We start from the raw sequence: 13,200 nt of genomic DNA, 5'->3' as shown, positions 1-13,200 counted from the left end.
TGGCCGGTCAACTAGGTTTTGGGAGTAGAAGAAATGGCCTATTCTTGTCCAAATATATATATATATTTATACATACATACTATAAAGGAACAGGTTGCAGGGATTCATTCATAGGCTGAAATATTCTTTACTGGAATGGTCTTCTCTCTAGCAAACTTTGAGGTACCTGCACAATATTTATCTTGTTGAAAGCTGACATTTATTTCCCTTCTAATTTTTCTAAACTGGAAATCTATTTATATTTATTCACACAACACGAAGTAAAGACAAAAAATGTAAAAACAAATCCTCAAAGAGCACTTTATTAACAGTAAATGCATTACATCACTTGAGACCCTGATGGATCAGATAGCTATATACCAATTAAAGCACAATTTTATAACAGAGTCATGAAATCATTTGAATGAGCTAAAAGGATTTATTCTTTCTTAAAATACAATTTTTATTTATTTGTGGCATTTGGTCAATTGTTTACATCAATGTATCATTTAAAACAATAGAGATGTCTTTGCTACCAGAGAAGTATTAATTATTGTTAACAGAAGTGTCCAAACGTATTAGTATTTTACTAATATTGCTAAATATATCCAAGAGATTCTATATAAAGCAGTGCTGCTACCAAGGATGTAGCAGCACTATTTCTACATTTATAGAATGGATGACAAATATTCAAACAGATATTCAAATATTCAAAATATTCAAAGCCTACATGATATAGCAATTCTAACTCTGTAAGATAGCAATGCTAACCTTTTAAAAGACAATGATATTAATGGAAACACAAAAGAAATATAAAAATATTTGGCTTTTCATGTACAAGGCAAAAGCAATGAGAAAATTATTCCCTAAGTTGAAACCTTTTGAGCCTGAAAACTTTTCTATTGTTGATTTTTAAGTACATGCCAAATAGGTAGGTTCATAATCATGGATTGCATTCAGCCTGCCAAAAGTACCCCTTCCTGCAAGCATTTGCCCAGATTTTGTTACCAAATTTCAGCAGCACTGAAAGCTTCTATTTTTTCTATCAAATACAACCAGTACCAACAAGCACCATTTCTGCTTTCTTGAATCCTTTTTCACTTTATAGAACAAGATATATAGTATAGGTATATCTATGAGCCAGTTTGGTAGTGATTAGGAAATCAGGCTAGAAACCAACAGACTGCAAGTTCTAGTCTCTAAAGCTGTCCAGAGCCAGCTGGGTTACCACAGGCCGGTCACTCTCTTGCAGTCTTAGGAAGTAGATAATGGAAAATCTCCCCAAATTAATTCTAGGGACTTGCCCAGGCAGTCTCTAGGAATCAAGACTGATTTGAAGGAACAAAAAAACAAAAGGAGGTGAGAGATATCTATCCTACTCCCTCCCTCTCTATCTGCATTATGGATTTGCTGTTATTTTTTTAAAAAAAATATCAGAAGCAATCTAACGATATTTAAGAATAAGCTCAGATTGTTTACATTAAAATGTATGAAACTGTTATTCTTCTCTAAAACCAACCATTTACTTAGCAATGGCAGGCAATCCAACAGTATATTCCATTGATCCATATGTGCAAAATCCCACTGATCTCATCTCTTCTACAAATCCTCTCACAGCAAAATTATTTCGTACAGAAAAAAGGTTGGAGCTCTTATTCTACTGATGAGTTTTTACACATAGATAAAGTAAAATGCAACAGCAGTATTTCCCATTAGCTTTGGTATACTTGACATACATTTAGTGAAAACTGATCCATTTCATTTTTCGATAATATCCATAAATCTAGTGGATGATTTGACAATAAAGATGAAATAACTATCTTGTGGACAATGATCTGAGCCAAACTATCCATTAATGTTTAATAATTAAATACTCAGCCAATAAAAACTGCTTATTTTTAGTCATCTTTTAAAAATAATCCCCAGAAGGCTGTTCTTATATGTGAATTCATCAGTGCATTAATCACAGTAATCCCTTCTTGCTAGTAGCAGAGACAGAGCAAGCTTTTATCTGACATAAACATATGTCTCTATATTCAGCACTCAAACATAAAAACACTCCATCCTAATATTTATTTGTACTATTATTTATACAGTATTTATGTCACATAGAATGACTCATAATCATGTCACACCAATACAATGTTATCATGAGAATAAACACATTATTAACTAACCCAGCCAAATACATTAATATGACTGAGGAAATATGATAATTAAGAATTTACACAGTTTTTTACACAACATGATACTGCATGTGTACCTCACTTTTTCATGGGTGGAACAAACTATTTGTGAATACAGCTGTTTTCACATACTGCTCTAAACCACTAGACTAACTTGGAATAAAACATAAAGTTACACAATATTTTAGCTCAATTTGTGAAAACTTTTTAGTTCCATATAGGCACAATTGAATAAGTTTTAACTTAAAAGACCCTTTTATTGTTGATCCATTTTAAACAAAGAAAACAAAGGGGAATAGTAGTTTCCATTGGAGTAGATATTTGTCACTGTTTCAATCACATTTCAACAAGAATTAAGCCAGGGTTCAATTTTCATAATTCTCCAGTTTCTAGCAAAATTTCATTTATCATTTCATTCAATCATTTAAAAGACTTATATGGTCAGGAATTCTATGTATTAAAATGCATACTTTAATTTAAAGTCAGATTAGTTTAAGTCTTTAACTGTATTTAGTGATATATTGGAGCAACTACCGTTCTCCAGTACATCACCAAATATAATTCTCAGGCTCCTATCTGACAGTTCTCAATACTTGGGAATGTCAGCACCAGGCGGTATACCACTTATTAAAATTAACTCCACAAGAAGGCTAAAACTGCTTTTATGGAGATTGGCTATAATAACATAATCCTGATTGTGCTGTACATCTTCTGCCATAGAAAAAAATACTTCCTGGGCCCAACTAGATGGTAATATTTGTGGGAAGACACCTATACAGAGGCATTAAAATAATACCACTATTTTATTTCTGTTTTCTTATATTTCATAAAATAATCCTATCAGGGCTATGAAAGTCCAGAAGATCACTAGATAACAACAAAACAGGAAAAAAAACAACAGACTAGATATGGTAGCTGCAAAATTAAGACCTAGTATTAATGTACAATTTTTTGTTTGATTTGGGCCTTTAATATACATAGTACTTTTTGATAATTGTTAGTATGACCATATGGCTTAGACTAGATTTGGTTTAATTTTCATTTTGTAAGTTTCTATTTCGTACCTGTTTTAATGCCTTTCCCAAAGGTTAATATCTGTGAGCTTTGTTTTTAAAACAAAGTTAAAAGTTAATTTCCCACAGTGTATTTAAAATTGGGATAAGTGCTTTAAATATACCTTAAAACATAGAACGTTTGGAATAATCCAACTTTACTATCATTAAGTATTGGTCTGAAGATAAACTTTATAGGAAACATAGGCTTACTTGATGATTTTTATTACATGGTAATCCAACTGTCTGCTTCAAAGTTCATAAATGTCAAGCAGCGTAAAATTGTTATACAACATAATAAAAAGACTAAATAATTAAGCAGTATGTGCATTATTAAACATGAAACATCTTAAGATGTTCATGACTGGAAACATAATGGGAACTACATGAAATAGTAAAATTCTCAAGTGCTTAAAAACAATAATTCCAGCTTTTCTGGCCAGATTGTGAAGAGACCATGTCACATCCTCTTTGAATTCAAAGAATTCAGATTCAATTTAGAGATTTGGAATTCATGTATAAATATTATGAAAGGGTCCTGCAAAAATGCCTCTATTTGGCAAACAGTCTGTTGTGGCCCCTGGGTTGTCTGTCAGCCCTCAGATGGAGAGTCAACAGCCCCCAGGTCTGAAAGTGGCTAATGAGGAAAAGGCAAAACGTCTGGTTCTAGTGCCTGATGTGCGGATGCGCAGAAGGCAGAGGATAGAGAGCAATGGAAATCCATGGGCTGATCCTTGGGAAGGAAGAGCTACCGTTGCTAATAAAGGCCCATCTTAGCTCTGGGGATAAAAGGCAGGGGAATAGATGTGACAAACCACTGTATATCTCCCAGCCGGCTGGACCTGTGAGAAAAACTTTTTGCTGGGGTTGCTGGAGCTCCTAATAAATGAATCTTTGAGTTAACTTCAGAGGGTTTGTTGTGTTTGGGGAGCTGGGTCAGAACACTGTCCATGTGTGGCTGCGTTTAGATAGATCTGGAAATAATTTTTAAAAGGTGTTGGAGTGAAGCAAAGAAAAAAGAAAAAACCTTGACTATTGAATCATAATCAGATCACAAAAAGGGGGAAATATTCTAATGTTCTACACTCACCACAGTCTTTTGTGATGTTTTTAATACAAAATTATGAGCAGATACAAAAAAACTGTAGCAAAACTTTTTGCTATGTCAAATCAACATATTTTCCTTACTCCTGAACCCCTTGCTACCTATAATTCTCGTTCCTATCTATTCTGTCTTCTTATTTTCCTTGTCTATTTTCTATTTCTATTTTCTATTTCCTTTCTCTATTCTAGCATTGTCACCAAAGCAGAGTAAAATTAACTAGGCAGAATAAAAGGAATGGCTTTAGAGGTAGTGCTAAAAAAATTAAATAGCTATTCCAACTATGCTATACCCTTGGGAGTTTTCTGTGTTTTATACTTCTCAAACCATCATATTGAACACAATGGGTTGTCCATATCCTAAGTTTGAAATGGGGAATGATGATATTTTGCTCTTCGTGTTGAGAAATTGTGTTGTGTTGAATTTCTTCAAAAGTCACTGAAGTGAGACTGTCATATCTGGGTTATTCCATTTTAGAATGCATACAGAAAATTATCCTATTAGAGAAAGATATGGACTTCTATATAATTTCTAATGGAAAGGTCATGTAGCATGTTGAAAACATTCGAATGTCTTGTATTTTTCTTTTTTTTCCCCACAGGATTCAATGTTCCAATTCATTTTTTTAGCTTTTTCTTCTTTTCTTGGCTTACAATTTTTAAGGCTTCTTATTCAGCTGCTCTTCTAAGATTAACTCAGCAATAGCCTTCACTAGCTGAGGTAATTGTTTGTCTTATGATTTTTCTTGGTTATCGTTCTCAGAAATCTATTGATAAATCTATTTGTTTATTTTACGACTTTGGTTTGATTCATAAAGAATTAATAAATTAAATGAATAAATAAGTATCTTCCATTATGTCAGCAGTAGGAATCATTCAGCCTTCTAATGTTTTCAGAAACCACATTTCTACAAATTTGCATATTTATGACTATTGATCCTGCTGACCAAAGCTCAACTAGAGAGCCAGAACCTTCTCCTCTCTATCTTAGTTTATAAATAGGTTCCAAACTGAAACATTGAAATTTATCCATCTCCTAACCTTGTGAATATTATTTCAGTAATCATATATCATTTAACATTCTTACTGAACTTCTTTATTTATACACTTTATAAGAAATAAAAATGTCTTATAATTTTTGTTCTAAGCCATGATTTGTTTGGTTTGCTATTGTATAAAGAGATAAATCATGGTTTGCAAATATAATGATCAGGATCAGACATGCAGTGGGAACATAAAGGATTCAATACCAGTGTCAGTCTAACCACATATTTCTACACATGCTCATTTGCTCCATAAATTTTAAGATTTGAGATCTCTTCCTCTTCTATGTCCCTCCCTCAATATGCATTTCCTGCATTCTCCTTTCTCCAATATGAATTTTTTGGAAGAGTTACAACCCCAGTATTTATATGAACCACTCAGAGAAAACATGTGACTTCAATCTTTGGTGGCCAGAACAAAATGATAGACCAAACTTTTTTATGTGCGTGATAGTATCTCTCATCCAGTTTATCAGACAAACTCACATTTATGTGTATAAATATCTATATAGAAAACTTGTATCTTTTTCCAAAGTTAAAAAAGAAGCCATCAAACAATGACCATTTCTCATTCCAATTTTTGAAGACACTTCCTGTTTTTCACAGTGTTTACAACTTTTAACTACATATACAGCATATGTACTATTATGGCAATTATCATGCATGTGCTTTCATTAATATATACCTCTGCAAGGAAAAAAACCAATAAATTTAAACCAAATTCACCTTATTACAAAGCAAGTGTATTGTACAGCTAAGGTACCTATTTTTATCATGCATGTGCTTTCATTAATATATACCTCTGCAAGGAAAAAAAACAATAAATTTAAACCAAATTCACCTTATTACAAAGCAAGTGTATTGTACAGCTAAGGTACCTATTTATGCAATACTGTATTGCTGTAGTAAAAGACAGGCGTAGGGAAGCTGATGGCAGAATATGAAATGGAACAAAACAAACATAACTATAATATTTTCCTTGAATATTCTGAGCAACACTGGCCTATTCTTATACCAGAACATCCTGATCTTTCCATCTTCTGTGGCCACTATATTAGTAACTTCTGGCCAATTCTATGTGTCTCTGGTTCTAATCAAGGCTATAGAGCGGTATATAAAAAGGAAATGTCAGAAGATACTGATTTAATTATATCCAATTTAATTAAAAGCCTAGCATCACATTTAAAACTAATTTTAAAAACCAGAGATCTGCAATATCTTATCGCCACAAACTATGCAATTCTTGAACATTACCAATCCTTGAACATTGTTATATGTTTTAGTATACCTGTAAATTGAAACAAAATCACAACCAAGGGATTATTATTTCTGTAACATTCTGTCTGAAGAATTAGGATACTGAACACAATCTGTCTGGGAGTATCAAGCTGTGGCTATACTTAAAATGATACTCATATTATGCTATAGAAAATTCTATTGCAACTCAATTAATACAGTAAACAAAGCTTTTAAAGAGTTGGATATATCACTTCAAGTACCACAAAGGTACTTAGCAACATAATAAATTGGCAGTTTAAGAAAAAAGTATTAACATTAATTCATTAATTCATTTCACAATGCCAGTATAAGAAAATGATAAACAGACTAGGCATGTATTAAACAAGAGCAGCAGGAAGGGTAATTCTAGTAATTTGTGAAAAGATCTCTAAATTAAAATGAAGCATGACTGGACATATTTATTTAACCTTAAGCATAGTATAGATGATAGAATGTGTGTGCAGTTTGCTATGAAGTGTTATAGAATACGAATAACTTGTACAAAAGATAAGGTATTAATAAAGAATTAAAATAGGCAGGAATTTCTTATATATTAATGTTGTTTCACATATAAAAATTTGCTTTTTCCATATAAAATTATACTATTTGTGCAAAATAAATAGAATGTGATGGAATAAACGCTCATATCTATTTCAACGCCTATGGAGAGATTCAGTTTACATTACTTAACTAGTGAAATACAGAAATAAAAACACTTGTGTGATTGATACCTGTGACTGTACATTTTTAAAATCTCTAGGCCCGTTAACATATTCTCTACATGAAATGTCTCTAAGCAATATAATTTCAGAAGTACTTCCTGCATATGCTCAGAATTATTATTTTCTCATTCAATATGTGAAATGGTTAAACAGCTGTTAGTATTGGTAAATGGTTAACATTTGTTAGTATTTGGGTGATATTTGTGACTGTGTTTACTTTTAAAAAAAACAAATCAACTGTCAATTGTTTCCCTGCTTGAATCACAATTCAAAATCAATTGAATTACAATCCTTCAGACAGAAATAATCCAAGAATGGTTAACCTGTAAGTGACAATAAGGCCAAATTTTATTTTCAACTGAATTTAGTTTAAGCAAAAATACTCTATACATCATTTTTCTATGCCTGGCTTAAGAAATATAGGAATATACAAAGAGTAGATATTACCAAACCTAATAGCACATTTATGTCATCACTGCAAGCAGAAGAACTTAAGTTTGTTTAGAGGGTTTGATGTGAAACTGCCTGCCATTTGAAGCAAAGAATAAGAAAGAGGAGAAACAGTGCCACAAACCTCAAAACCGAACCTAATTAAATGGAGCGCAAAGTCCCTTTTTGCCTGCCAGTAAACAATTTTAGATCAGGCCTAAAAAATATCTGCCATAAAAGTGATCAAACCAGACTTGGTTGGTTTGAAGATAAAGAAAAAACAATGTATTAGTGTCACTAGCTTTATTTACACTGCTGCTTTCAGTGCAGCAAGACTACTGAAAGCATAGAATAATTTTTGAAAAGCAAAGGCATGCAGACGTTCTGGAATGAAATAACAAAAATGCTGTTATTATCTTGCTGAAGGTATCTTGTACTATGCAGTACAATAAAGGGAAATGATGGGGAAATGGTTTTTGCTCATACCTTGCGCTTCCGATTTTCTCTAGATATTCTCCTTTGCCTTTTCCTCTCCTTTTCTTTCTCCTTCTCCCTTTCATCCATTTCTGCCTCCCGAACTTTTTTGATAGAAGCAGCGGCATGAGCCATTTTGGAAAAGGGATATCAGCTTGGAGGTCTCCGTTCCTGTACCCAGGAATCCAAGGTTTGTTTATCTTACAAGGACACTGCCGAGGTAATGCTGGAAGCCAGATATCCACTGGGCAACCCTCTCCTTTCCTCCTCCTCCTCCTCCTCCTCAAGCTGTCTGTGATAGGTCACAGCTGTGCTCTAGTCTCTGCAGCATCCATAATTCAGTATGATACCCTGAATTAAGAGTCTCTTGTGATCTCCTTGTATGAACACAGAATACGGACACAGTGGCACAGGAAGAATTTCCTGCAGCAAGCATGAAGCATCTGGAAATTTCTCTGACAGGTAAAAACAAAAATCCATCCAATATAAGAGAGTTCCCTCACATTGAAAAGATCTATTGGGATTCCTCCAAATGGACTATGCCTCTCTGAGGAAAGCCAAGATAAACCCACCTCTGTACATCCGCTGGAAGTGGGTGGGTCGGTGGGTAGACGGGGGTGGACAGCTCCCTGCCTCTGCTGCCACCATCACCCTCTTACAGGGTGAGAAGAAAATGGTGCAGTCTGACTTAATTACTTGCTGCTACTGCTGCAAATATCTCTGCTGAAGCGGATGACAAGCTACACAAGCCACCACTCCGGTTTTCCCCCCTTTCCACATTTCTACCAGAGCTATTCCCCACACCCTAAAGCAAAGTAGTTATAAAAAGAGGCCAGTACTGCTACATTCGGAGCAGACCAGCTGCAGTCTGTTCTGTCTGCAAAAAGCAGCTTTCTGTCTAAATCTGTGCTGGAGCTAAGGAGGGGAGGGGGGAGGTCTGGGAACAGTCGGAACCTTATTGTGTCATTTTCAACTCCACAAGAGGCTGCACTGAGGGAACTGCGTTAAACAGTCAGCCTGCTTCTGGTTGGAGAAGGGACTTAAGGAGGAAAAAAACCAGAGCATAATCCGGGCTTCTATTATGCTACTCAGCTGGACTCTGAGGAGGGAAGGAGAATGAAGAATGGAGTATCTTTGGCTTCATTATATTATACATAGCTGAAGTGTGTCATCATCTGCTGTGGAATCATGATTTGTATCATTATTCCAAACAAAATTGTGAAATGCTTATGTTAGGAATAAAAAAGCAGGATGACAGTAAAAGGAATTTAAAAAATAAATAAAAAAGTGCCTTAAACTATAATTAAACTGTAATTGCCTCTCTTCCTCAGTGTTTTCATGATACAGTCACTTGTTTTTATTTTAGATAGGTGGAATCTCTCTTCAATGGCAAAATCTATAGCTGAAAAGTGGCCTAGCAAATATAAAGATGACATTCCAAAATAGAATTTGATACTTTGAAACTGCAGAGCTGTTGCTTTCTAGGTTTACCTAAACAGGTTGATGTGAAATTGATCAGACAGCTGCTGATAATAACTGATTAAACCTATCCAAAATGTACACTTAAAAATGAAATTATTTTACAGTATATATTAAAACTATGCAATGTCAGTGTTCGAAGGCAGAAATTAGGGATCTTAAAATAACGTTCAAAGTACTAAAAGCTGTTTTCCATTTTAAAACAGAACTGAACATATATCATCACTAGGATGTAAAGCAATATGATTTAATTTATGTGGAAGATATTTTTCTGTGTCATTACTTTCTAATTATTAGGGTGGCAAACCATTTGTAAAGGAGATTAGATAGCCTTTAGATTAGTATTTCTTAACCTCAGCAACTTTAAAGTGAGTGGATTTCAACCAGAATTCCTTAGCAAGCGGGCAGCCCAGGGAATTCTGGGAGTTGAAATCCATAGTTCTTTAAAGTTGCTGAAATTGAAAATACTGCTTTAGAAAGCAAAACACAGATAGGGGAAGTGAATGGAAATCCCACTAAGACAAGGATTATGTTCTCCAGGGTGCCAGTGGTGAGTGCATCTGTTCACCAAAAGTGCAGTTTATCAGCCCAAAATCCTATATTCCTTATCACTCAGGGTAAGTAGATAGTAGTTTCTCTCTCAAATCACCAGAACAGTGAGACCTTTTACACATTCTGCACAATACTAGTGAAGCTTTAAGCCTTTCTTTCCTTTTCCTACTCTGATTTAGATTTAAAAATAAAAGAGTATTCCCACAATTAATCACATGGGGTTTGGACACAGTATTTATGGCACCTCCTTTCTAAGTTAAAAGATCCATGGGGATTTTATGTAAGAAGAAGTAGTTATTTACAGTTTAATTTAGATAAGTGTTAGTGAATCACTAATATAGAATATCTCCCTAAAAAGCATTGAGTCATATATTAATGAAATTCTTTGGATTCCTGAAAGAAGCTAAAAGCTAATTTGACATAAAGTATCCTATATTCTTACCCTAACTCTGATTCTGGTACCTTGATGATATCATAACAATGGAAATCAAGATATTTATCTAGTAATAAATTATGGTTTGATTTTGAAAAGCCAGAGTTCAGCGACAGAAAATATTTTTAAAAATGTATTATGCAAACATTTGAGGAATATTTCAAGTATATAAATTTATCACAGGAAATAAAAAATATTGCCATAGAGACAGACAGATGTTTGATACGAGATTACAATCTGGATGAGATGATGATGGTGATGGCCTATTACTATGATGCCTATAGCACTTAGCACTTAGAGTTATATCCAGTTTATAGTGCTTTACAGCTGTCTCTAAGCGTTTTACAGAGTCAACATATTGTCCCAACAATCTGGGTCCTCATTTTACCCACCTCGGAAGGATGGAAGGCTGAGTCAACCTTGAGCCTGGTGGGATTTGAACTACCAGATTGTAGGCAGCTGGCTTCAGCAGAAGTAGATTATTATGCCTTTTATGAAAAATTATCGCCTATTATGAACAGCTAAGCAAATATGAACAGCTAAGCAAATATTAAAACAGGGAAAGCAAAGTTATGTTGAAGGTATTTTCTCAATCCAGCTCCCTTGCAAACTTATACCTTTTTTAATTTGTTTATGTTTCAAGGAGATCTATTATGTTAATACTCTACATTCATAGCCAGTGTTGGCAATTTGTATGAAGGCTGTCAGATGCTAAATAAACTTTCTAAACTTTGCTAAATTAATATTGGAATCTTTTAATCTTTTTTTACTAATTTAATCTGTTACAAAATTTTAGAAAACAGAAACACAAAATTTGGGGATTTTGTTTTTTATTTTTTCTTGGGGGGGGTTTCATCTGTATGTTTATGGTTGTTCTTCTGCATAAGACACATGTGTCAATAATAAATTAACAGTCAACTTTAAAAAGAAACCTAAAAGTGTCTGTCAAACTGACTTAACTGATTTAACTAAAACAGAGCCACAAAATTTGATGTTTTAATAAAGGGGAATTGCTTGCAAGTTCATAGGTACTGTGGCGTTTGGAAAAGACTGGGCTGAAGTCTTCACTCTGGTCCGTGTCCAGCGGGAACATGGACCGTTCCTATTGGCTGATGCCGTTTGACAGCCGGCTATAAAACGGAGCTGTCAAACGGCATCAGCTGTTGTCTGCCGGCTGGCTACCTTGTTAGCGCGGCAGCCAGGGCAAGCCTTTATTGCTACAATAAAGTAAAAGCTGAAGTTCGCTCCGTGTTTGCCTCAGGTTATTCCGCCGCTCCACAACAGGTACAGTGGGATACCAACACTAGAATTATCAATGCAAATACATTTCGTTATCCAAATAAGAGAAAAAGTTAGAAATTCTATCAGAGAAGGATGAATAGCTAGTGAAGGATACTAGTAATCTGATAAGAGTAGCAGGGGCACAGTGGTTAGAATGCAGTACTGCAGGCTACTTCTGCTGACTGCTATTGCAATTTGGCAGTTCGAATCTCACCAGGTTCAAGTTCCATCCCTCCAAGGTCAGTAAAATGAAGACCCAGATTGCTGGGGGCAATATGCTGATTCTGTAAACCACTTAGAGAGGGCTATGAAGTAGTTTATGTCTAAGTGATATTGCTATTGCTATTCTTCTGGGTTCCACAGTTAGAAAAAATGTTACATATTCATGAAAGGCAGACCGTATTAATCTAAGCAGGTAATATATTCATATCTACCTTTCAAAGTGTTTCTTTTCGTTTCTCACCAATTCAGCTGGAGTTGTGTCATCACTAGGATGTTTAATTGTCATTACTAATTGCATATACCAAGTCATTTGTTCTTTATGTTTTCATTACTACTTTTTTTTTCTCCTTCAGTTCCTAAATCATATCATAGTGTCATAACTCATGATCTTCTACTTGCATCAGCTAAGTCCCTCCAGTTTTTCCATCATGCACTGTGGTATACAAAACCAAACAACATAAAATATATGTCATGGCAGCGTGAAAATTAATGGCTCTTAGCTTTGCCTTCCATAAAGTGCTTTTTCATAAGCCTCTCTGTGTGTGTGTACATTGTGTGTGTGTTTGTGTGTGTTTGTGTGTGTGCATATATCATATTGCAGCATGAGAGCTCAGAAAATCATTACATCCCACATGAAATAAGAAGATGGTTTTTAAGAAGACTATGTGCCATGTCACTTCACACTTTATAACAATGTCCCAATGGGCTTTTGAGGCTCTGAGCTAATTGTTATAAGAGTGTAGGTTCTTCCTTCTTCTTTCCTTCTTCTAGATCTAGATGCCAGAAGTGTTAAAGTATTAAAACTACTAAAGTATTAAAAACATGAATTTGCTGTTTTACTGTGGTGGTATTAGTCACAGACTTTTAATAATTAGCTTTATGAGTGGGTATGTTTATTTTTATGCTGATTTTGATGTGTGTAGCTGTGCACTGAACATTCTCTGGAAGGAGAAGGCCCTAAACTATTGT

At 34.5% G+C, this 13,200-nt stretch overlaps 1 protein-coding gene across 4 annotated transcripts in view; it reads right to left on the bottom strand.

The window, feature by feature from the left end:
- ANK2 (ankyrin 2) overlaps positions 1 to 13,200 on the bottom strand; it is a 276,460-nt gene that overhangs the window by 130,702 nt on the left and 132,558 nt on the right. The window contains exon 1 of one of the 4 annotated variants that reach the window (XM_087935979.1): positions 8,277 to 9,003. The exons of the other annotated variants lie outside the window; for them this stretch is intronic. Coding sequence (XP_087792105.1) covers positions 8,277 to 8,399 — 123 coding nt within the window. The 5' untranslated portion in view covers positions 8,400 to 9,003. Of the gene's footprint in view, positions 1 to 8,276; positions 9,004 to 13,200 lie in introns of those variants that run through there. 4 annotated transcript variants of the gene reach the window in all.

The sequence above is a fragment of the Pseudonaja textilis genome, chromosome 6 (assembly GCF_049901715.1).
Source record: "Pseudonaja textilis isolate UNSWEBS1 chromosome 6, rPseTex1.2, whole genome shotgun sequence".
NCBI classification, from domain to species: domain Eukaryota; kingdom Metazoa; phylum Chordata; class Lepidosauria; order Squamata; family Elapidae; genus Pseudonaja; species Pseudonaja textilis.
This window is presented reverse-complemented; position numbering and strand designations above follow the sequence as displayed.